Here is a 26761-nt window from a genome sequence, read left to right as displayed (position 1 = left end):
GGTTTATTAAAACATTATTAGCTCTTTAGAAACTATTTACAAATGTAACCTTCCTATGAAGTGTGACCAATACAATTTATATGTCCAAAAGATAAAATTCAAAATCACTAATTCTAGACACACCTTTGGCAGAGAAAAATGTATCCCTGTTACTAATGAACCACATCATAATCATCACTCCATAATTATACCAAGATTTTGTTTCTTTTAACTCACCTCAATGTTCCATATATTTAAGTTCGATAGCAGATCCCAATGGAAATTGCCTTGCTCATCAACACCACTGAACCCATAGCCAGCTGCATTGTGGACTGCATCAGCTGTAACATCAATGCAAACTATTCAAATTAGACTGTGGCAGGCGTCATTTATTTTTACATGTCTGTCAGACACTGAACACAATGACAATGCTCAATAAACAATAAGAAAATTCTTAGGGTGGAAAAAAAAAAATCTAGTAAAGAACAATGAACAGAAAGGGTTTTTCTAATTATTATGAAACTAAAACATACACATACCATGGTTGCATTAAAATTAGGGCTGTCAAGCGATTAAAAAAATTAATAGAGATTAATCGCGCTGTTAAACAATAACAGAATACCATTTATTTAAATGTTTTTGAATGTTTCCCACATTTTCAAATATATTGATTTCAATTTCAACACAGAATACAAAGTGTACAGTGCTCACTTTATGTTTATTTTTATTATAAATATTTGCACTGTAAAAATAAAAGAAATAGTATTAAGTGAACTGAAAAATAGAAGTACTGTAGTACAATCTCTTTAGCATGAAAGTTGAACTTACAAATGTAGAATTATGCACAAAAAATAACTGCACTCAAGACAAAACAATGTCAAACTTTAGAGCCTACAAGTCCACTCAGTCCTACTTCTTGTTCAGCCAATTGCTCAGATAAACAAGTTTGTTTACATGTGCAGGAGATAATGCTGCCCGATTCTTGTTTACAACATCACCTGAAAGTGAGAACAGGTGTTTGCATGGCACTGTTGTAGCCGGCTTTGCAAGATATGTATGTGCCAGGTGCGCTAAAGATTCATATGTCCCTTCATGCTTCAACCACCATTCCAGAGAACATGTGTCCATGCTGATAATGGGTTCTGCTCAATAACGATCTAAAGCAGTGTGGACTGATGCATGTTCATTGTCATCATCTGAGTCAGATGCCACCAGCAGAAGGTTGATTTTCTTTTTTGGTGGTTCGGGTTCCGTAGTTTCTGCATCAGAGTGTTGCTTTTTTAAGACTTCTGAAAGCATGCTCCACACCTCATCCCTCTCAGATTTTGGAAGGCACTTTAGATTCTTAAACCTTGGGTGGAGTGCTGTAGCTATCTTTAGAAATCTCACATTGGTACCTTCTTTGCATTTTGTCACATCAGCAGTGAAAGTGTTCTTAAAACGAACAACATGCTGGGTCATCATCCGAGCCTGCTCTAACATGAAATATATGGCAAAATGCGGGTAAAACACAGTGCAGGAGACATACTATTCTCTCACAAATAGTTCAGTCACAAATTTAATTAACTAATTATTTTTTAACGAGTGTCATCAGCATGGAAGCATGTCCCCTGGAATGGTGGCCAAAGCATGAAGGGGCATATGAATGTTTAGCATATCTGGCATGTAAATACCTTGTGCTGCTGGCTACAAAAGTGCCATGTGAACGCCTGTTCTCATTTTCGGGTGACATTTTAAACAAGAATCAGGCAGCATTATCTCCTGTACATGTAAACAAACTTGTTTGTCTGAGAGACTGGCTGAACAAAAAGTAGGACTGAGTGGACTTGTAGGCTCTAAAGTTTGACATTGTTTTGTTTTTGAGTGCAGTTATGTAACAAAAAAAATCTACATTTGTAAGCTGCACTTTCAGGACAAAGAGATTGCACTACAGCACTTGTATGAGGTGAACTGAAAAATACTATTTCTTTTGTTTATTATTTTTACAGTGCAAATATTTGTAATAAACATAATATAAAGTGAGCACTATACACTTTGAATTCTGTGTTATTGAAATCAATATATTTGAAAATGTATACAAACATCCAAAATATTTAATAAATTTCAATTGGTATTCTATTGTTTAACTGTGTGATTAAAATTGCGATTAATCGCGATTACTTTTTTAAATTGCGATTACTTTTTTTGAGTTAATCGTGTGAGTTAACTGCGATTAATTGACAGCCCTAATTAAAATGTATCGGTATTTGCCACATAGTGCAGTATCACAGATACAACCATTTCCTTATACTTGTGGGGAGGAACTACTGCAGTGTCTCAAATTCAAGTTTCTGGTTTTTTATTAAGATTTGGTAAACGTTAAGTTTTAGTGATGACTTTTGAACACCCCCTATACAAAGTTCTGTGTTGATCTCACAGCTCAGTGCCCCACTTAATACCAGACTGTCTCTGCACATCAAATACTGAGATGTACAAATAACCTACAGAAATAGAGGCCTGGTTCATGTCAGGTTGGACACTCACCCAGCCCATCTTCACACACTATGCTCTTCCTAGAAGACTCATTGTTCTTCCTTATTCAGGAAGCCCAGTGGAATTCCATGGGCAGCAGCTCTTGCTGCATTCTTTCCCACGGAGCAAATCAGGGTTCTGTCTTGCTCTGGAACCCCTCTGATAATTGGGTCTGGATTTCAAAGATCCTGCTTTTAATCTGCCTCTGTCAAAAGCCCTTTCTCTGTGCATACTGAGAAGACAGGAGGGACTCATAACCTCTAGGTCTCTAAATACAGCCAAGCCTATAAATATTGGAAGGAAAAAATGAAAGTATAAACACTGCTAGATTTTTCTGCCTAGTTCCATTATAAATGACAAGCCTGATCAAGAAAACTGAAGATAAAGCTGAGCTTTTCATTTTTATAAAATGAAGTCAGCACTTCTGTCTCGAGATTCAAAATTGGTCTTGGTCTCTCTTACAAAGTGTTATGAGATTAGGTACAAATTCAGGGATAACCCTGAAGTACAACTCAGGGATGCAGTCTAATCTAAAAGCAGTATTCTAACCAGAAAAATACGGACCTTTCCCCTAACCTTCCACTTCACTGACAAGCTCCTGGAAACAGAGGCTTCCAAGTCTTGGTTTCTGATCCTAACAATCTAAAAACAACTCTGCTTGTTGATTTACTTCTTTTCTTGAACAAGAAAGCGTCTGCTACTAGATCAATAACAAGTGCTCACCGCTAGTGCCAGATTGCTAGAACTAAATAAGAAACTTATATTTAGTTCCTTCTTGCCTTAATGTCTACTACTGTTCGGGCTTTCTACATGCTACAATACCTTTCAGCTGCATACTACAATACCATAGGCCCAAATCGTGAGATGAACAGCCAGCCCAGGTTGCTGGCTAGGTGTTAAGTATGTCCGCAGGAAGGTCACAAATGTCCTTCCACAGGCTGTGGAGTTGACATGCCTGTAGACAATGGCTGAAGTAGCCTCTTTGCTGCCAGTGTATGCACAGGGCCAAGAACTGGAAGATCTGTATAGCCATAAATCTTCTGGCCCCATCCTGCCCTCTACGCTGCAGCCAGGGAACCCCTTGAAGAACTGTGCTCCATGCAATAGGGAATCAACTCCCACACATACACTTCAAACTGCAATGCTACTTCTTGATCCCAACACAATGCTGAGACCTTTAGTCTCCACAGGCTGCAACGCCTAATTAAAGGCAAAGGTGGATAAAACCTGCATTCCAGTGTCTAGTATTAAAACAGGTCTGTTAGCCCAGTGCAAAAGTGGTTAGGATGCAGCATAAAGTAGTCTGGAGTGCAGAAGAATTGCCACCTTTCAGTCATCAAATTACTGGTAAAATCCTGGACCTACTGAAGTCTAATGGGAGGTTTGCCATTAACTTTAGTGGGGCCAGAATTTAACCCTATTTGGTTAGTTGCTTATGTGGGATCCACCCCGTCTATCAGATTGTGGAATTCAGGTCTAAATGGTTTTTAATAATACATATTTTAAGTCTTAGTCAAGTTTACAGCTAAGTTCCAGCGTTTAATGCTCGCAACCAGAATGCTTGAATTTTCTATCTTTTCATGAATCTGGAGGAATTCTGCAATGTGCCTCACACAATAGCATGACTGTCCTTTTCTGGAAACAGCAACTGCTTATTGGCAGTTTTAGTAAATGATTATATAATGCCCTATTCCACACAACAGACAGCTTAACTGAAAAGGGTGGGGAGGAATCATGCCATTTTGTTGCTTGGATCTGCAACATAGATAATAGAAGCCTCGCTCACCACTAGACAGAGCATGCTTTCCCAAAACTCACTTACAAGATCTTTCCGCAGTCTCCAAGATTAAGTCACATCATAAATCCAAAGGCAGTTTTTCTCTCTAATAATGTGTTTCTAGTTTACTACCCACATTTTTCCAGTTTTCTAATAATCTAAATCTATATCCAACTAAAATAAATTATTTCTCTGAATTATTTATTATCCCAAAGCCGTTTCTATTCCACATATACCAATCCCAACTATTTTCTTCCACTTATTATTTTCCTGCACTTTATCACAGCGCTAGTCTGAATGCTCACAGTCCCTTGTCTAGCTCCTTCCATGATGCTCCTCTTCCATGTCCAGGTATTTGTGCCTCTGTGTAGCAGCCTCCAAACACTGGCGTGAGGTGGACAGGAATATGATCCCCACTTTTACATATAAGGAAGCTTTTGGTGATCTTCTCTATTCAGCAAACACAGTCTTTCTCACTCTTTCATTTCAGTATAGCCTACCAAGGGATCGCCTCTGACACACAAATGAAGAAGATTAAAGAAAAGAAAAGTATATGTGGGGGTGCGGGCAACAGAGTGTTAGTCTGAAGTTATTTTTGGACACCAATCCAATTCACTCTCAATATTAAATAAATTGATAGCCAAAGAAACACATTCCCCACCCTAAAATCCAAGCCATTTACTACTTTCTTTTCTATAGGCCTCTCTAGCCTGCTCCCTGCTGGGAATGTTTGATTCTCCCTTTCCTTGCAGAAGTGTTTTAGATCCCCCTATCTCCTCCTAAGATTTCATCCCTCCCTCTCCCCACACCATTATCCATCCTATGCTTCCTTTGTGTGCGTCCTGCCTCATTTCCACATATATACCTAGCAGCAACACTGAAAGGACTTGTCTGTGCTCTTCCTGTGGCCCACTAGACGCGAAGACTGAAACCCACTGACTGACATCAGTCCCACTTGGGAGCTGTTGTTCCAGTCAATGCTGTTGTTTCTATCCAACCGCGGAGAAAGGGCGTATCCATTTTTCGGGGGGAAAATAAGAACACTTGTTTCACGTTCTCACTCAGTAAGAATGGTCAGAACGGGTTTAACTATCGATACATTCGAAGAGTTGGTAGAGAGTGATCTCTGTATAATGGTGTTTGCATTGCTGCATGGGGATATGAGGGTTATTCTAATATTTTGCAACACAGGCTACTTTTCTTGGGTGAACAGTCAGAAAACCCCTTTGCTTTTACTCTGCCTGGGATCTGCCCAATAGCCCTAAAGGCTAATGTCATTTAATAGAAGGAAGTAGTCTGTGGGTTAGAACCAAAATTTAGGTTTTGTTAAAGGAAACAATTTTAGGTGTGTGAATTGGGGGGGGGGTCTTCTGTGGGCAGTTTACATAAAATTTAATAGAGTTGTTTTTTTATTTCCTTTTAAAATATCATTGGAAATATGGTTTGGTTTCAAACACGCCCTAGCTGTGTTTGCACTTCAGTAGGGTAGCACTGGAATAAGGTTGTAAAAGAACAAGCAAGAACAAATGGTCTATTTTCATTATCCAAGAGTAAAGTGGGGGGGGGGAGGGGAAGGGAACCAGTATAGTAGTGAAATAGTAAGGATGCTTTACACTTATAAAGTTCTTTCCATCTGAGCATCTCAGTGAGCGTCACTTCACTTCACTTCACTTAATTTAGCCTCCAAACACTGGTGTGAGGTGGACAGGAATCTGATCCCCACTTTTACATATAAGGAAACTTAGCCACAGTAATAAGAGCTTGATTTTAAAAGGCTGAAGCCCAAGGTCTGTACAAATTCTTTGGCTGCACAAATTGCTCTAAATATGCACTAGGGCAAGCAAATGCCCAATTTATAGTAATAACTGGTGTGCACAAACACATGCAGACAATGGGTCTCAACCTTCTGAATAATCATGAGTGACTTGCTCAAGTTTATACAAGAAGTCTCAAGCAGAGCTGGGAACAGAGTCCTCCTGAGTCCAAGTCCAATGCCTGACCTACAGGATCAATCTTCCTCACTCTAATTGTTGGAAAGTAAATTGTATTAAATATTCTCCAATTCAACAACTTAAGGTGTTACTAAGTAACACAGAGAGTTTCTTAAAAGCCTTGTATGTTTAGAGTAGCTCAAGGTTTGTAAGTGTATTCAGATACTGTCTCGCACCTATTGTTTGTCCCTATTATTTCCTTCTCTCAGTGTTACCTGATATTTTCCTCTTTGCTGAATTTTCTCTCAATAAAGACAAAACTGAAAGAAATATATTGAATATAGCCTTGCAAAACTGTTACAAGTAGAACAAGTCAGAGTTATGAACACCTGAGTTACTAACTGACTGGTCAACCTCACACCTCATTTGGAACTAGAAGTACACAATCAGGCAGCAGAAAAGAAAAAGAAAAAGAAAAAAAAAAGCTAATACAGTACAGTACTGTGTTAAAAATAAACAAACAAAAAAAGGGAAAGTGTAAAAAGAAGATTTTGACAATATAAGGAAACGGTTTCTGTGCTTGTTTCATTTAAGTTGAGATGGTTAAAAGCAGCATTTTTCTTCTGCACAGTAAAGTTTCAGAGCTGTATTAAGTCAATGTTCAGTTGTAAACTTTTGAAAGAACCACAACGTTTTGTTCAGAGTTACGAACATTTCAGAGTTATGAACAACCTCCATTTCTGAGGTGTTCGTAACTCTGCGGTTCAACTGTATTAACATTTATGACTGGCCAAAGCCCTTGACTATCCATTACCATAGCAATGGCTATCCATTATCATAGCGACGACTGTTGATAATGTAACAACTTTATTTGCCATGAAAAGTTGCTTGCTTCAGGTGAATGGATGAGAAGAATTTTACAAGACTGATTAGCCAGGAAGTTTTACACCTGAGCAGCTGACAGTGCTACTCCTCGTCTTATGCAGGTGAGCTCTCTCTTCAGTATAGCGGACCAGACTCTTTTTCTGCCTTATGGCTGCTCTGTACCCAAGTGAATGGGGAGGGCAGGGTTAGGGGTCAATTCGCCCAAACCTGACCATCCTTATCTCCGCCCACACCCTGCTTCCCTTTCTCTCTTGCAAGTAAGGGTGTAGGATTGTCATCCACAGGAGATGGGGACTGAATGTGGCTAGGTCCACATACAGATTTTGTACCAGTATAATTGGCAGTTAGAGGTGTGATTTTTTTTTTTTTACCAATATAGTCATACCAGTAATATGGATGCAGCTATACTGGTATAAGGCGCCTTATGCTGGCATAGCCTATTCCCTAGTATAATTAAAGCGGGACAACTTTCTAGTTATAGACAAGTCCATAAGCATGGTTGGACAGAGATTCCCAGCTTTGGGTAGGCTGGTTCACATCTACAATGGCCTTGTAACTACCAGGGTGATCACAGGCTCCATAAGCCCCCATCTGCCCCACAAAAGTACAGGATTGGGGCCAGGGAATACAATCAGGGCACAAAGGATACAATCTTTTCTTCTTAAAGTATTAAGAATAGCAATAAAAGTAATTTAGGTACAATTAACACGGTGCAAGTGTAAGGGGGAGGTGTTACATACACACACCCATACTCACACCAATGATATTACACATCTAGATTCCAGAGGCCACATCCTCCTCACTGAGTTCAATGGAGCTATAATAATTGACATCAGCTGAGGATCTGCCCCCAGGTATGGGGGAGGAGGGACATTTGCTGCCAACTGACAACAGTTTTAAAGTAGATCAAACTTCTGGCCTACACTATTGGACAGTGCCCTTTTGAGATTTATAGTCAATATACCCATAGCACCCCAATTCTCTTTCCTTGTGCAACTAGCAGCGCACAGACGGACTGTGCACCCACACTGGTTTCAGTGGGGCTCTGCTCACATGCAGGGGTGCTGCGGAAATTGCAGGATTGGGCCCAAAATTAAAAAAAAGTAATTGTTTTATGACAATTTCATACACCCCACTGTTTATGTATTAAATTTATCTGGACACAAAATAAGCCATTTAGTCATCCTTACCTAATGTCCATGCAAAGTAATATTTTGGCTTCGATGCTTGCATAGCGATATACAGGTAGCCAAGTCTTGACAAGAAGGATGTGTTATTGATAAACTGGCTATCAACAATGTATGTAACAGGATAGGTCTTGGTAAGTGTCAAGAACAAAAGGAGAGATACAAATGTGATACACAGTTTGTATATCACAGCCCCCTGAAAAGCATAATGAATAATAAAACATTGATGTGATCATTTATCAGAATAGACTAAAAGCAAAATAATGCTTCCCACTTACAAAAATAAATTGACTAAAGACCCAATAAGACTGGTAACAGCTATAATAGCTTCTTTTTCCTCATAATTAATTTGTAACAAGGACCAGCTGGTATAATGAATCAGCTGGTATATTTTCCTAATTAATCTTACAAATAGAAATTAAAGTATTATTCAGAACCAAAATGGGCCATGTTCCTTCACCTAAGCACCACACATGAACTGCTGGATGTGCCCTGAGGAGAACACAGAAGTAAGATGGGAAACAGAGTTTTCCCATCTGTGCAATTAAGCACAGGAACTGATTACTGGATTCCTGCTGGAAGCACCAAATATTCTGATTTCCAGTACAATCAGATTGTTATAGATGTAGGTTCTTCCATCACACCCATCAAGGTGTCTGAAAGTGCCTCTCAAAATGACTTAGACAGATACTGTCCTGCACCTGCACCTAACAAATATATATTTTAAAAATGTGTAGTTAGTGCCCTAGCACTCCAGAAATCATAATTATAGGTGCAAGCTATGTGAATGCTTTGTAACTGGCTTTCACATATCCATCGTGAGTAAACAGATTCACTCATACATTCATATTGCAAACAGGTGAATCCATAAGAGTAGACTCCAGATATCAGGAGCATAAAAAATATACCATTTATTATTTAAACACTGATGTAACTAACTCACTTTTAGCTCCTAAATACTTTTTTCACATGCACTGAATATACACAGAAAAACTTTAATGTTTAATGTCATTTTAAAGCTTAACTTTTTAAAGAAAAATATTAAATTTGTCTATCCTGCATATAATTTATGCAAGTGACACAATGTGGGCCTGATTCTGACTTAACTTACACTGTCAGCAGATTACACCAGTGAGAGATCAGGATGGGGCCCTGTATACATACATATTCCACATTACAAAGAGAATATGCAGAACCAAATTCTGCTCTCAGTCAGTTACAAAGGTATAAATCCAGAGTCACTCCAGTGCAACAGAGGAATCTGGCCCATGCACTTTTCTGCAATACATGAATGCCACTTGTGGGAGTATCAAGTTAATATTTAATAATACAAAACAAAAATGATAAAGTCCTTGCAATGGATTTATCTTTTTCAGACTTAAAAGATAGCTTCAAAGATACCTTAAGACAGTCACCAAGTTTCCTTGAAATGCACCTGGGCAACTTACAGTATTTAATCAATTATGATTCCTGCATCTAGCATGTCCTCTACAGTACAATAGTTTTTTCAGCTTTTCTCTTTTGTAAAATGTTCTCTCTCTTTTGTCTAAATCTGAATTACAATTCATAATAATCAGAATCAACAGTATGTTCCTACTGTGAACGGAGAGACTTACACATATGGTGTTCACCAACCAATGAGCCACTATGTACTCTTCTGAACAAAGGGATGATGCCAACTCCCTCCCCCCTAGCTTTGTTATCAACACAAACAGCAGAAAACAGATATATTTGCTGGCGCAATACCCCAAGCAGTTTTCCTTGTTTGGTTTTAAACTAGGTGCCGTTACAGGAATCAGACATGCAAAGCAGTATTCTCTAGCCCTTTGCAATAAATACTTGGCTTTTCACAACTTACAGTTGGAGAAGGATCAGGAAGTCTGTCATAACCCTTTTGCTTCCAGTTCACTTCTAAAAGTTTCATATGCACATGCCTCCCTTCAATAAAGGCTATATAGTCCTTGTAATTGCTGCAAGGTCCAGCTATGACACTCATAAAATTGAGGAGATAGCTCAAATACTCCAGTAAGGAAGGTCTTATTCTGTCAAAACATCCACACACAAAACAAAACAAGGTAAAATATAGCAAAAAGTTTCATGGGTACTTTTGATAAGTTTTGGAATTACACAGTGAAACATACTATTTAGCCAGTTCCATCGAGTGTATTTAAAATTTTACATACAACAGAACCTCAATCATGAGTACTCTACATTTTTACAGCCAGCGGTGTACTAAATGATAAATGGAGACACAAAGCAACGGGTCACTGTAGAAATGTTCTATAAACCTCTCTACAAACTTTAGTTTCTCAAGAGATGACAATCATAGTTCCATCATCTAATAATTAGGTAAATTTTCCAATGGCTCATAGTTAAACCTTGAAAAACTGAGGAACTAATTATTTTGCCTCTAAGCAAAGTTTCAAATGTATTAAGCTCGAGGATCAAAGTTAGTGACTGCTGTAACTTTCAGCCTATTCAAAAAAGATTTAACTTTCATTCCACAATTAGAGTGGAATTAAAACAAGATTGGGTGGGGGGGAATGCTTGTAATAGATGAGCAGCACCAGTTGTCTTTTGATAAACAGTGAAACCTGTAGTATCAAAGTTTGTACTTGGAAGATTAAGAGATGGAGGAGAAACATGCATCAGTGTCCAGAAACTGCTGGTAGAGGGTTTAAAAAAAAACAGCAGTATTTGAAGTGTCAGGGGCAAACTTCAGCCTTGCAGTTTTAACATGGATTAGTGCTTTGATGTAGTTATTGATGAGGGGCGGGGTGGGGCGGGGCGAGAAGTTTTCTAATGTGAAAAATAGCAGACCACAGTGAAAGGGTAGACGAAAACCTGAAGATCCAAAGAGCACAGCTTTATTAAAGGACCTGGTTCAGCAAAACACATAAGCAGTTGCTGCACTATAGGCAACCATTAAAGTTAATGGGATTTAAGCATGTGCTTAAGTACTTTGCTGAAACAGGGTCTAAACCCGACCTTGGGGAAACGAGGGCTCTCTTGGTGTATGGTTCAGTCAGGGGGAAATGAAGAACTCATGTGTGGGTGGTTGGGATGCTAACATCAGAACAAGAATTACCTTAATAAGTATTACAGTATCCACCTTTGGCACTGGGTGGATTGCAGGCAGTACCTACATTAACAACGATTTTTTTAAAAAAGTCGCACATGACTGGGGAAAATCTGACTCCTGGTAATGACTCAGGGAGGAATTAAAAACCCCACAGACCACTATTACTTAGATGAGGTTAAAGACACACTGAGTGGGAGAAGTAAATTCTTACTTTACGGCAAGCCGATTTTGCTCAGCAGTGAGGTCCTCAGGTCGTCGGCCTATTCCTAGCAAGAATAAATAATAGGCATGACACAATAAAATCAAATTAGACTCTTCCAAAAATAACTGCAGAAAATTATCCCAAGCTCAGAGGTTATATGCTGTCGGCACTTTTTGGAGATTTTAAAGTCACAGGCCTTCCTGTGTTTCATTGTTACCAACAGTAATAATTTGATTTAATTTTTCCATCCTTTAAGTCAAGCATGCTCATCCTCAGAAGACTGCACTGAAGTACTGAGAATGGGTACTTTAGGATCGGTTCCTCCCCCCTCTCCCTACAAGGCTCTCCTCCTCCTGTGGATCCATCTCCCTTCCTCATTCTCTCCTCTTCAACATGAGCTCTCCCCCATCTCACCTTCTCTGTACCTATTGAAACAGCTTTCCAAGTAGGCAGTGAGCTGCATAATACCCATCCACCAGCATACATCCCCAGTGACTATTATTATAGCTCTGTACCAGGAAATCCCTGTTCCCAGAAGATGCTGGTCCCCTTTGCCACAAGCTTCCTCCTTATTCCTGTGTGAGGAAAGGGGCAATTCACAGCAAGAAGACTGGCCAAGGGAGAGGAACTGGCTGCTGGCATGGGAAAGAAGGAGTTGCTCAGGACTCGACTATAGTCGAGAGTTCCAACTGAGTTTCCTTCTGCCCAGGCACTGCACTCTAAACACTCAACTCCCAGGCTCAGACTATACCCACCACTGTAAAACAGACACTTGACACTTGAGTGGTGTGCTTAAACTCTCTTTCTTATGTAAAAACCCTGTGTGATTAACAGAACATTAATTATGTTATTTTGAACACTCAAATGCAAAAGTTAACATTAACTATGTAACATTGTACAGCCTGTATATTTCATAGCATGCATTTAACAACAAACACTGATATATTTAAGTGCACACCCATCATGGATGCACCAGCATATTTACCCTCTTTTTTTCCTTCTATTTTTGGAGAGGTTGGGGGCAGGGATTGGTTTCCTTTGGAAGGGAGTTTGTATGTATTTTCTACAGATAAAGCCACAACTACTTGAAAATGGAAACTGCATCTATTTTATCCACTCCGATAGTATGACAGGTTTCAGAGTAGCAGCCGTGTTAGTCTGTATCCACAAAAAGAACAGGAGTACTAGTGGCACCTTAGAGACTAACGAATTTATTAGAGCATAAGCTTTATTCAAGTGACACCATCATAGGACCTAATCTCATCAGCCATGCCATCAGGGGCTCATTCACCTGCACATCTACCAATGTGATGTATGCCATCATGTGCCAGCAATGCCCCTCTGCCATGTACATTGGCCAAATCGGACAGTCTCTATGCAAAAGAATAAATGGACACAAATCTGATATCAGGAATCATAACATTCAAAAACTGGTAGGAGAGCACTTCAACCTCTTTGGCCACTCAGTAAAAGACTTAAGGGTGGCAATTTTGCAACAGAAAAGCTTCAAAAACAGACTCCAACGATAAACTGCTGAGCTTGAATTAATATGCAAATTAGATACCATTAACTTGGGTTTGAATAGAGACTGGGAGTGGCTGGGTCATTACACATATTGAATCTACTTCCCCATGTTAAGTATCCTCACACCTTCTTGTCAACTGTGTAAATGGGCCATCTTGATTGTCACTACAAAAGGTTTTCTCTCCTGCTGATAATAGCTCATCTTAATTAATTAGCCTCTTACAGTTTGTATGGCAACTGCCACCTTCTCTGTGTATATATCTTCTTACGATATGTTCCACTCTATGCAGCCGATGAAGTGGGCGGTAGCCCACGAAAGCTTATGCTCTAATAAATCTGTTAATCTCTAAGGTGCCACAAGTACTCCGTTCTTTTTAATAGTATGAAAGCTTGTAAGGTAATAAGCACTTACCACTACAATTAATCTGTAGGACTTTTAAAAAGTTTAATTTCAAATTCATCCGCCTCTGCTGTTACCAAGTCTTCCCCCATCATGTGTCTATTTACACTTGTTAGATATTACCTAAATCCTAGATTACTACTCTCCTGAAGCAGAGACTGTCTCTGTGTTATTTGTTTATACAGTGCTTAGCGCAGTGGGGCTCAGATCTCTGCGTGGAGTCCCCAGGTGAGGTTGCCAGGCGTCAGGTTTTCCAACGAAATGCCCAGTCGAAAAGACACCCTGGTGGGTCTGGTCAGCATGGCTGACCAGGTCATTAAAAATCCAGTAGGCAGTGCAGCGGAGCTAAGGCAGGCTCCCTGCCTGTCCTATCTCCATGCAGCTCCCGGCAGCAACCAGCATGTCCCTGCGGCCTCTAGGCGCAGGGCCGGCTAGGGAAGCTCCATGCGCTGTCCCCGCCCCGAGCACCGGCTCCACAGCTCCCATTGGCCAGGAACTGCAGCCAATGGGAGCTGAGTGAGCAGGACCTGCGGGCGCAGGCAGCACGCAGAGCTGCTTGGCTGTCCCTGTGCCTAGGGCCCACAGGGACATGCTGGCTACTTCCAGGAGCCACCTAAGATAAGCGCTCCCTGGAGCCCACACCCCTCACCCCTTCCTGCACCCCAATTCCCTGCCCCAGCCCTGAGCCCCCTCCCACACCCAAACTCTCTCCCAGAGCCCCCTCCCACACCCAAACTCTCTCCCAGAGCCTGCACCCGGCACCCCCTCCCACATCCCAACCTCTTACCCCAGCCCGGGGCATCCTCCTGCACCCCAAACCCCCCATCCCCAGCCCGGAGACCCCTCCTGCATACCACACCCCTCAACCCCAGCCCCATGCCAGAGCTCACACCCCAGCCAGAGCCCTCACCCCCTTCTGCACCCTAACCCCTTGCCTCAGCCTTGTGAAAATGAGCAAGGGTGAGGGAGAGTGAGTGAGGGAGGGAGGGAGGCGGGAGGGAGTGGGGGGAATCTTGGAGAAGGGGCAGGGAAGGGCCTCGGGGCAGGGCCTCAGGGAAGGGCGGGGCAGGAGCAAAGGCAAAGGTATTCGGCTTTCTGCAATCAGGAAGTTGGCAACCCTAGTCACATATGCAACTGCTATAGAAATAAATAACAACACTAATTACAATTGCAACATTTGAGCCTTTTATTGTACTGGAGGCAGGCATCTTTCTGGAAAATGATGCCATTTGTGACACTAGCAGTGTCAAAGAGACTTGGGCCAGGTAGGCATGGGCCCAGTTTGGGTCAGGGTCAGGCCTAAAAATTAGGCTCAAGCAGACTTCTAGTCTATGCAGACAGTTAGTCTGCAGCAGGCTAGCACAGGGTAGATTCATACCCCAGCTTGCCGCAAATTAACTGTTTGTATAGACAAGTCCTTAAACTCATGCCTTGATCTCGCAAAGATTCAGGACTGAACATATTAAGTCATTGGGCCTGATTCTGATCTCACATCAGCAAGAATCAAGAGTAACTTGAGGGAAGTCTGTGGAGTTACACAGGTGTCAAACAAATATTAAATTTGATCAGACTTAGGCCCATGGACTCCAAACCAGTGTAATTTTCAATGCCCTGGAGGTAATCTTCTCTGAGGTATAAAAGCATCTTTATTATAAAAAGAAGGTTTAGAATCAGGAAAAATGCAGCAAAATCTGTCTGTTTCTCCAAGCAAGGAAGGGCAGTGCTTTGTTAAAAACACACTGAACTAAATTCATCCCTGGGGTAACTCCACTAAAGACAATGGACTGGAATTGAAATACTCCCTTTACGATATCAGGAGGCTTGTTAGCTTACCATCGTGCACTTGGAATGCAAGAGTTGTGATCTTCTGTGTAATAATCATCAGTGGGCTATAACGTAAAGATATAGAAAGCGATGAATGCCTTTTCATAATACAGTGCAAATCCTTCCTTCTTATTTTTATATGGATTATTGGATTGATTGATTGATAATAATAATCTTACACTTATATAAGGTCTTTCATCTCAAAGGATCCCAATGCACTTAATTAGTCAATGAAATGCAACCACCTCTGGGACAAAAGGTATTGTTGTAACAGTTTAGAACAAAAAGTGGAAAATGCCATATAAAACACCAAAACTGCATGAGGAATTTAAGTAGGCAGAACATAATTATCCATGGTAGAAAGTGGGCCAAAACAGCAAAGTTAACAACCCTACAGTAAAGTGCTGTGAAACCTTGAATTACCAAATGCAGTCAGAACCTTATTGAGGTCTCATCCAAAAAACGGTACCTCAACTAGTACAGCGTACACTATACTAAGGGTGTCATTCTGGAATATATAATACCTCAGTATGAAATACCATCACCCTTGCTGCAGCTCATCTGGTTTTAATCTCTTTGGAGTGTGGACTGTGTCTAGCAAACATTTTTAGGCAGAATAAAACTACCACCTAGTTCTTATATGGAGCTTTTCATCAGTAATTCTCAAAGTGATTTATAAAGGAGACAAGCATAATTATTACCATTATCCAAATGGGGAAACTGAGGCACAGAGGGGATGTGATTTTCCCAGGGTCACCCAGTAGGCCAGCGGCACAACAGAGAATAGAACTCAGGTGTCATGAGTCCCAGTTCATTGCTCTACCCACCAGGCAACACTGCCTTCCCATATGAATGTAATTACAATAATAATCATCATGGAAGTTGTATGTGACCGTGAAAATATATAATTAACAGCATTATTTATCATGGATATATATGGTGTTAATGATACAGAAGAAGTCTGGACTTAAGACAACATTCGTAGGTTTTACTGTAAATCAGTATTAACAAAGGACAAGTGTTACAGAGGACAAGTTTCCAGCCCCCTTGCAGAGTGCTTCTTTTTGCTACAAAGTACAATCTCTCCACACAGTTTCAGACACCATTGCTATATAAATTATGGTTGATGTTAACAGGTAATTGCTATTACCAGATTTTGACTTCAGATATGATTTCATACATATCTCAGTCAGTACACAAACATTTTTGGAAAAGAAAAAACCTACATCGAACTAGATGACTACTCTAAACAAAGCTTTTTGCTAGTTTAAAATGTTTCACCATATTTAACTGGATGTAATGAAAGAGGGAACAGCTGAATTTCTTCAGCTCAGTCCCTGCATCTTCCAATTCAATTTCTGCCTGAGGTAGGGAAAATGTTATTTTCCAATGATATCGTTAGCTAAAATAATAAGCAAGTATTACTTTTCTCCATGAATTTTCCAAGAGATTCTGGAACTTATTGTTTCAGACTGTGCTAGTAGTTACATTACAAATTAAGTATTCAAAAATCTCCCAATTCAAAATCAGACCTGATGGTTAAGATTAACTATTTGCCTTTTGGTTGCCTCAATATAAAAGTTTGTGATTTCTAAACACTCATCATGTTGAAAAAAGTGTCTAAGGTACAGTAGAATCCCGATTATCTGAACCACTCAAAAGATTATGTTCACATAATCAGGTTTCAATAGACCAGGGAGTCATGATGGCAGTTCAGTAGACTGAGAGGTTTAGAAACTGTAGATTCAGATATCTGGAATTCAATTGTATTTTAAACCCTAAATGTATATCCATATCACTGTCATAATTTTATACACAAAGAATATGCTTTATCCTCATCCTCCTCAGACATTGACATCCAAAGGGAATCCACAAGCAGGCACAGTTATCTGCAGTTAGTGGAAATCATAGAATCATAGGACAAGATTCGAAGGGACCTCGAGAGGTCATCTAGTCCAGTCTGCTGCACTCATGGCAGAATTAAATATTATCTAGATCAGGGATCGGCAATCTTTAGCATGCCCACGCTGCTTCCCACAGCCCCCATTGGCCTGGAACGGTGAACCGCGACCAGTGGGAGCTGCGATGGGCCGAATCTGTGGACGCAGCAGGTAAACAAACCGTCCTGGCCCGCCAGCGGATTTCCCTGATGGGCCGCGTGCCAAAGGTTGCCAATCCCTGATCTAGACCATCCCTGACAGGTATTTGTCTAACCTGCTCTTAAAAATCTCCAATGATGGAGATTTCCACAACCTCCCTGGGCAATTTATTTCAGTGCTTAACCACTCTGACAGTTTGAAAGTTTTTCCTAATGTCCAACCTAAATCACCCTTGCTGCAAATTAAGTCCATTGCTTCTTGTCCTAGCCTCAGAGGTTAAGAAGAAAATTCTTCTCCCTCCTCCTTGTAACAACCTTTTATGTACTTGAGAACCGTTATCATGTCCCCTCTCAGTCGTCTCTTTTCCAGACTAAACAAACCCAGTTTTTTCAATCTTCCCTCATAGATCATGTTTTCTAGACCTTTAATCATTTTTGTCACTCTTCTCTGGATCTTCTCCAATTTGTCCACATCTTTTCTGAAATGTGGCACCCAGAACTGGACACAATACTCCAGCTGAGGCCTAATCAGCATGGAGTAGAGCAGAAGAATGACTTCTCGTGTCTTGCTTACAACACTCCTGCTTACACATCCCAGAATGATGTTTGCTTTTTTTGCAACAGCGTTACACTGTTGACTCACATTTAGCTTGTGGTCCACTTCCCCCAGATCCCTTTCCGCAGTAGTCCTTCCTAGGCAGTCATTTCCCATTTTGTATGTGTGTAACTGATTGTTCCTTCCGAGTGGAGTACTTTGCATTTGTCCTTATTGAATTTCAACCTATTTACTTCAGACCATTTCTCCAGTTTGTCCAGATCATTTTGAATTTTAATCCTGTCCTCCAAAGCACTTGCAACCCCTCCCAGCTTGATATCAGTCGCAAACTTTATAAGTGTACTCTCTATGCCATTATCTAAATCACTGATGAAGATATTGAACAGAACCGGATCCATGCGGGACCCCACTGGTTATGCCCTTCCAGCATGACTGTGAGCCACTGATAACTACTCTCTGGGAACCAGTGGTGTAAGTAAAATCTATGTCTTACCAGTACTGGGGGAGGGAGGGGAGCACATGACCTCCCCATGTGACCCTCCATGTGACTCCTCACCGCCCCGCCCCCAGCCCAGGGCCCCTACGCTCTCCCCGCCCCCTCCGCACATCCATCCCATGTTACCTGGGGTGGGGGGCTCTGTCCTCCTCCTGCTGCGCCAAAGACAGGGCTGGGGAGGGGGAAGTACAGCTGCCAGAGGAGCTGTCAGCATTCTGCTTCTTTCCCTACTGCTGCCCCTCCCAGCGGGGAAAGGAGCAGAACTCCCAGCCCCAGCCCCAGCCCCACCCCCAGCCCTCTCCTCCAGCAGGGCTGCTGCTGTGGTACACAGACAGAGTGTACCACAGCTCCATGGAAGGGCAGGAGGCAGGGCTGGGAATTCTGCTCCTTTCCCTTCTGGGAGGGGCAGCGGGAAAAGGAGCAGAACCCCCAGCCCTGATCCCAGCCCTCTTCTCCGGTGGGGCTGCTGCTGTGTCTTTCCAGTATGCTATACCGGCTATAATTAGCTTGCTAGTACAGTGTACTGGAGCGTACCGGCCTACTTGCACTGCTGCTGGGAATGGTTTTCCAACCAGTTTTGCATCCACCTTATAGTAGCTCCATCTAGGTTATATTTCCGTAGTTTGTTTATAAGAAGGTCATGCGAGACAGTATCAAAAGCTTTACTAAAGTCAATTTATACCATGTCTACCACTTCCCCCCTATTCAGAAGGCTTGTTACCTTGTCAAAGAAAACGATCAGGTTGGTTTGACACGATTTATACTTGACAAATCCATGCTGACTGTTACTTATCACCTTATTATCTTCTAGATGTTTGCAAATTGATTGCTTAATTATTTGCTCCATTATCTTTCCAGGTACAGAAGTTAAGATGACTGGTCTGTAATTCCCTGGGTTGTCCTCATTTCCCTTTTTATAGATTGGCACTATATTCGCCCTTTCCAGTCTTCTGGAATCTCTCCTGTCTTCTATGACTTTTCAAAGATAATTGCTAATGGCTCAGATATCTCCTCAGTCAGCTCCTTGAGTATTCTAGGATGTATTTTATCAGGCCGTGGTGACTTGAAGACATCTGATTTGTCTAAGTAATTTTTAACTTGTTCTATTCCTACATTAGCCTCTGATCCTACCTCATTTTCACTGGCATTCACTATGTTAGACATCCAATCACCACCAACCTTCTTGGTGAAAACCGAAACAAAGAAGTCATTAAGCACCTCTGTCATTTCCACATTTTCTGTTATTATTTTTTTCCCCCTTATTGAGTAACGGTCCTACCTTGTCCTTGGTCTTCCTCTTGCTTTTAATGTATTGTGGAATGTTTTCTTGTTACCCTTTATGTCGCTAGCTAGTTTAATCTTGTTTTGTGCCTTGGCCTTTCTAATTTTGTCCCTACATACCTGTGTTGTTTATATGTATCTTTTATAATTTCACCTAGTTTCCACTTTTTGTAGGACTACTTTTATTTTTAGATCATTGAAGATCTGGTTAAGCCAGGGTGGTCTCTTATCATACTTCCTATCTTTCCTACACAGTGGGATATTTTGCTTTTGTGCCCTTAATAAGAGGTCTCTGAAAAACTGCCAACTGTCTTCAATTGTTTTTCTCTTTAGACTTGCTTTCCATGGAATCTTACCTACCAACTCCATGAGTTTTTCTATAGTCTGCCCTCTTGAAATCCATTGTCCTGATTTTCCTGTTCTCCCTCCTACCATTCCTTAGAATCATGAACTCTATCATTTCATGATCACTTTCACCCAAGTTGCCTTCCACTTTCAAATTCTCAACCAATTCCTCCCTATCTGTCAAAAGGAAATCTAGAACAGCTTCTCCCCTAGTAACTGCTCCACCTTCTGAAATAAAAAATTGTCTCCAATACATTCCAAGAACTTGTTGGATAATCTGTGCCCTGCTGTGTTATTTTCCCAGCAGATGTCGGAATAGTTGAATTCCCCTATCACCACCAAGTCCTGTGCTTTGGATGATTTTGTTGGTTGTTTAAAAAAATCCTCATTCACCTCTTCTTCCTGGTTAGGTGGTCTGTAGTAGACCCTACCATGACATCATCCTTGGTTTTTACCCCTTTTATCCTTACCCAGAGACTTTCAACAAGTCTGTCTCCTATTTCCATCTCAGCCTCAGTCCAAGCGTATACATTTTTGATATATAAGGCAACACCTCCTCCCTTTTTTCCCTGCCTGTCCTTCCTGAGCAAGCTGTACCCGTCTATAACAATATTCCAGTCATGCCTATTATCCCACCACGTCTCTGTTAAATGTTATCAGAGTAAAAGCAAGTCAAAATGCAAAAAATAAAAATAGGAAAAAAACAGATAATTTCTTTAAAAGTGACATCTGTTTTTAGATAATATGTGGCAGTATCTGGTGTATTTCTGAACAACACATTTAAATGTGCATAAGTGTATGGTTATCTGCATTTTTTTTTTAACCAAAAAAAGTAAATGTGCAAAAACAACTGTCAGCTACATCCTAGGAAGTTATCTTCAGGTATCAGCTAATTTCATTAAAACACCTACACATAAAATGCAAAATAAACCCAGAGTTGGGATCTAATCATGCTAAAGGAATCATGTAGATTTTGCATAATCACTATCATTAAAATATCTAGGCCACTGACTCTACCTAACAGATTGTCATTATGGGATTCTTTCATTTTCAGGAGAGCACTAATGGCCTGAAACACCTCTTATTAAATTTTATTCTATGAAGTTCTCAACGGTATGAAAAGTTTCTCTTCCAATAGGGAGGGGAGTACGTTTTCTTGAACATCCTATGTCTTAGGGTAGTTTTTCCCCTTGTAGCAAAACTGCAGTCTTCCTTTCAAATATATATAAATCCCAGGGCTTTAAGCAGACAAAGCAGCAGACGACTTCTTCTTCTTCTTCAAAAAAAAAAAACTCCTTAGGAGAGGCAGTGATTTGCAATGAAGAAGCAGGTCTACAATCATGTAGAATTCTACTGCGATTGTTTGGGCCTTTCATTTTATGTGTGAACTCTACCAATTGTTCATGTTGGTTCAGCAACAATTTTTCCTTTTAAAAGGCATGATTCTTGCTAATGACAAAACTGATGTGTTTTATTCTAATGTTTAAGTAAGTAACTTTAAACCAGAGAATCAAAGCCAAGCTGATGTCCCTTTAATTGCCTGCAGATAGGCACCTGCATTTGAAAATTGTAAGCCAGTGAGCTGTACTGCTGTAAGCCAGTGAGCACTGATATGCAAACAATTCAGATGGACTGATTAGAAGGTCATGCACAAAAACAGCCTGCATTAGAACACTACTATGATACATGAATGTAGAGAAAAAAGAATGATTATTTATATCTATATTAGGTATTTATAGAGTACTCATCGTAATATCTAGCAACCAAGTATAATTCTTAAGTCTTGCATACCATTTAATCTGAAAAAAACTAACATTCTCTCCCTTCCTTCCCAAATTTGAACTCTAAATAAGACAGAAAGATTCACAGAAATGACACTCCTGCAGACAAATACAACGTATCATACAAAGCCACTTTTGAAAAACCAGTAGAAGTCTTTATTTTCCTCCTGGGTTCAATATGCTTAATATACAAGGTCAGCAAGAGTGGGAATTAAGGATGCTAGAGAGGGAAAACAGTGACATAGAATAACAGCTCAGCTAAAGTCTCCAATATTCAAACAGACTCAAATTGTCTAGTCTATTCTGTAACCTTCCTCAGGAAGGTGGAAAATTGTCTTGCAACGTCCCCTAAGCAGAAATCTGCCTATATCCTGTCCCAGCCAAGAAAAGAATCAGTCATTGTGGGCTCTTATGGGATATCAGCCTTTCCCATAAGCACATGTGAAAGCACATGTCCATACTTCTGTAGTGCCTGGTACTGTAATCTCTCCTCCGGCTGTAAAAGTAGGATGAACAGGTCCGTTGTCCCTCTGCCCCTCCCACCCAGCCACCGACTTCATCTTGATGTCAGCTTAGGAAATTTACAGCTAATACAGAGTAACTGGAAACTTGGCATGTTTCACTTTGTGCCCTGAAATCCAAGTGCTTCACCTACATCATATGCTAAACCCTTCTGGCTTCCAACCTTTGAATCCATATGGTGCTCACACATCCTGGTGAGGGGTACCACATAGATTGCCACTCAGTTCACAGAATGAGAAATCCTAACGAGACACCTAACTTGGCACACGGCAGCACATTATGCAACTTCTGTGTTATATGGGTCCACTATAGCACCTGGACAGACACTTCATACCTTCCTCCCCCCTAAAATAGTTCTCTGTTTTAAAGCTGAAATGCTGAGTCAGGAGATGCTGGCATACTGAGATTTCAAGCTTAGTAATAAAATAGACAGTACAGCAGAGATCAGCAATCTCTCACTCTTGACACATACAGAGCTCTTTCAATATGTCCTTGAAGATCAGCTTTGCAGGTAATGCCAAAACATTGTGTACAATATCTGTCAGCCTCCACTGTGTGTGATTAGTTGCCAAGTTAGATGTCTGATGTGGATATTTAAAGTATTAAAAAGAAGCGTTGCCAACTCTCAGGATTTTATTTCAGGTGTTACGATATTTGATTTTTTTTAAACCCCAGCTCCCTGAATCATGTGATTATATGAGAACCTCAGCTTTTGTTGTTTGGTTGGTTTTTTAAATAAATTCCGAGCCCTACTGATTGTAGAGAAAAGCTTGAAAACACGAATCCTCCAAGCTCAAAAACAGAGCCAAAATAAAAAGAACCAAAAGCTTATTTTTAAAATCCCATGATTACTAAGTCAGACTCAGGATTTTTGAACACTTAGGAGTGGCAATACCGAAGGAATAAATTGCTATTTTTTTAAGCTTTCAGGGAACATCTAATTATAAATGGCACAAAAATGTTGACTAAATTAGCCTGACAAACATGGTGCCCATGTCATCCAAGGTCAAACGTTTCTGACATATAAGTAGTAAAAATGTGGCTCAGTTTGAGAAGGCTGCAGAAGGGTGCACAAAAATGAACCTTAATAAAATCTACTGTATACTCACAAGCCAAGGTCAGAACCTATTATTTTGTTCAAAATGTTGACAAAATGTTGACACAGTTTATTGAAAAGGGGCGAAGAAGTAGGTAGACTTTAAAAGAAAATCACAATATTCCATGGGAATAAAGCCTACAGATGATACTTACATTTACAGAGGAAACCTAAAGGAAGAGATTTGAAATAAAGCCATTTATTCCCAAACCCCAGATCATTTGAGTTCTGTTTAACTGTGACTAAAAAGCGCTCCTCATGCTTTGTGGCTGCAAACTAAAGGATATTATTCCACAATGCCTAATCTGTGAATATCATACAAAATAAAACACCAACACTATTGCTAAAACCAGACCAGAGAAACAGAAACTTAATTTCCCCATGCTATGATTTATTTCTAATAATTTTGATACTTGTTGTGAATTCATTTCCTTGGTCTGGACATCAGTGTGGAAAACCTCACATGATCAAAAGCTCTGTCATAAAAATAAAGGGAAGGGTAACCACCTTTCTGTATACAGTGCTATAAAATCCCTCCTGGCCAGAGGCAAACCCCTTTCACCTGTAAAAGGTTAAGAAGCTAAGATAACCTCGCTGGCATCTGACCCAAAATGACCAATGAGGGGACAAGATACTTTCAAATCTGGAGGGGGGGCAGAACAAAGGGTTCATCTGTCTGTGTGATGCTTTTGCCCGGAACAGATCAGGAATGCAGCCTTACATCTCCTGTTAAGTTAGTAAGTAATCTAGCTAGAAATGCGTTAGATTTCCTTTTGTTTAATGGCTGGTAAAATAAGCTGTGCTGGATGGAATGCATATTCCTGTTTTTGTGTCTTTTTGTAACTTAAGGTTTTGCCTAGAGGGATTCTCTATATTTTGAATCTGATTACCTTGTAAGGTATTTACCACCCTGATTTTACAGAGGTGATTCTTTTACCTTTTCTTTAATTAAAATTCTTCTTTTAAGAACCTGATTGATTTTTCATTGTTCTTAAGATCCAAGGGGGTTTGGGTCTGTGTTCACCCGTACAAATTGGTGAGGATCCTTATCAAGCCTTCCCCAGGAAAGGGAGTGTAGGGCTTGGGGGGATATTTTCATAGAATCATAGAACCATAGAATATCAGGGTTGGAAGGGACCTCAGGAGGTCATCTAGTCCAACCCCCTGCTCAAAGCAGGACCAATCCCCAATTAAATCATCCCAGCCAAGGCTTTGTCAAGCCTGACCTTAAAAACTTCCAGGGAAGGAGATTCCACCACCTCCCTAGGTAACACATTCCAGCGTTTCACCACACTCCTAGTGAAAAAGTTTTTCCTAATATCCAACCTAAATCTCCCCCACTGCAACTTGAGACCATTACTCCTTGTTCTGTCATCTGCTACCACTGAGAACAGTCTAGAGCCATCCTCTTTGGAACCCCCTTTCAGGTAGTTGAAAGCAGCTATCAAATCCCCCCTCATTCTTCTCTTCCGTAGACTAAACATCTCCAGTTCCCTCAGCCTCTCCTCATAACTCGTGTTCCAGTCCCCTAATCATTTTTGTTGCCCTCCGCTGGACTCTTTCCAATTTTTCCACATCCTTCTTGTAGTGTGGGGCCCAAAACTGGACACAGTACTCCAGATGAGGCCTCACCACTGTCGAATAGAGGAGAATGATCACGTCCCTCGATCTGCTGGCAATGCCCCTACTTATACACCCCAAAATGCCATTGGCCTTCTTGGCAACAAGGGCACACTGTTGACTCATATCCAGCTTCTCGTCCACTGTAACCCCTTGGTCATTTTCTGCAGAATTGCTGCCGAGCCATTCGGTCCCTAGTCTGTAGCGGTGCATTGGATTCTTCCGTCCTAACTGCAGGACTCTGCACTTGTCCTTGTTGAACTTCATCAGATTTCTTTTGGCCCAATCCTCCAATTTGTCTAGGTCCCTCTGTATCCTATCCCTACCCTCCAGCGTATTTACATCTCCTCCCAGTTTAGTGTCATCTGCAAACTTGCTGAGGGTGCAAGCCACACCATCCTCCAGATCATTTATGAAGATATTGAACAAAACCGGCCCCAGGACTGACCCTTGGGGCACTCCACTTGATACCAGCTGCCAACTAGACATGGAGCCATTGATCACTACCCGTTGAGCCCGACAATCTAGCCAGCTTTCTATCCACCTTATAGTCCATTCATCCAGCCCATACTTCTTTAACTTGCTGGCAAGAATACTGTGGGAGACTGTGTCAAAAGCTTTGCTAAAGTCAAGGAACAACATGTCCACTGCTTTCCCTTCATCCACAGAGCCAGTTATCTCGTCATAGAAGGCAATTAGATTAGTCAGGCATGACTTGCCCTTGGTGAATCCATGCTGACCGTTCCTGATCACTTTCCTCTCCTCTAAGTGCTTCAGAATTGATTCCTTGAGGACCCGCTCCATGATTTTTCCAGGGACTGAGGTGAGGCTGACTGGCCTGTAGTTCCCAGGATCCTCCTTCTTCCCTTTTGGGGGAAGAGGTCTCCATGTGGTCTCTTTCCCTGTTCTTTGTTTAAAACGCTTGGTGGTGGCAGCATACGGTTCAAGGAAAAGGCAAAGTATGTACCTTGGGGAAGTTTTTAATCTAAGCTGGTAAGAATAAGCTTAGGGGGTCTTTCATGCAGGTCCCCACATCTGTGCCCTAGAGTTCAGAGTTGGGAAGGAACCTTGACAGGCTCTCATAAGATTATCCAGATTGTCTAAGTTTTTTATTATTGTACTAGAAACTCCATATCTTAACTCTCTTGCTGTATTTTGTTCCTTCTGTTTTCAACAGAAACCAGGAAGTGCGGCAGCACACAGAAGAAGATACAAAACTGAAATTTACACACCTCAAATCAGTTTCCAGTTTGTTTCGTGTTTAGGCAGAAATGCAAGTCACTTCCTAACTTAAAATCAGAACCACTTACTTCACCCATCCCCAATTCTAAACAATATGTTCAGTTGGTGGCGTCATTACATAACTATTCTTTAGTGTTGAAAGTTTTCATTCAGAAAAATGTTTCTTTCTGAGGGAAGTGCATGGGATATTAATGGGATATCAAGCTTTTCAACTCTGATTCACTGGTTTGAATTTAAGCTGGTTGGTAGTTACCACCACGGTTCTTTATCAGCTTATGTGTAATCAGTTAGGGGTGTCCAGTTTCAAGTGGACAAATACTAAGCAGAGTAGTCAAGCAATGAATGAGTGTGTAGTGAATGAAAAGAGTGCTATCTTCACACTACAGAACAGAGGCTTATTGGCAGAGCCATGTCTTGCACTA

General features: G+C 40.9%; 1 protein-coding gene across 1 annotated transcript in view; it reads right to left on the bottom strand.

Moving 5' to 3' along the window:
• Positions 1 to 26761, bottom strand: part of MBOAT1 (membrane bound glycerophospholipid O-acyltransferase 1) — an 82823-nt gene that overhangs the window by 15134 nt on the left and 40928 nt on the right. Inside the window, exons 5-9 of the mRNA XM_074943162.1 lie at positions 15312 to 15367; positions 11564 to 11618; positions 10129 to 10312; positions 8274 to 8466; positions 217 to 320 (exon numbers count right to left, since the gene is read on the bottom strand). Coding sequence (XP_074799263.1) covers positions 217 to 320; positions 8274 to 8466; positions 10129 to 10312; positions 11564 to 11618; positions 15312 to 15367 — 592 coding nt within the window. The remainder of the gene's footprint in view (positions 1 to 216; positions 321 to 8273; positions 8467 to 10128; positions 10313 to 11563; positions 11619 to 15311; positions 15368 to 26761) is intronic.

This window comes from Natator depressus, chromosome 2 (assembly GCF_965152275.1).
Source record: "Natator depressus isolate rNatDep1 chromosome 2, rNatDep2.hap1, whole genome shotgun sequence".
NCBI lineage: Eukaryota > Metazoa > Chordata > Testudines > Cheloniidae > Natator > Natator depressus.
Note: the sequence above shows the minus strand (reverse complement) of the source record. Positions and strands in the feature narration are given on the sequence as shown.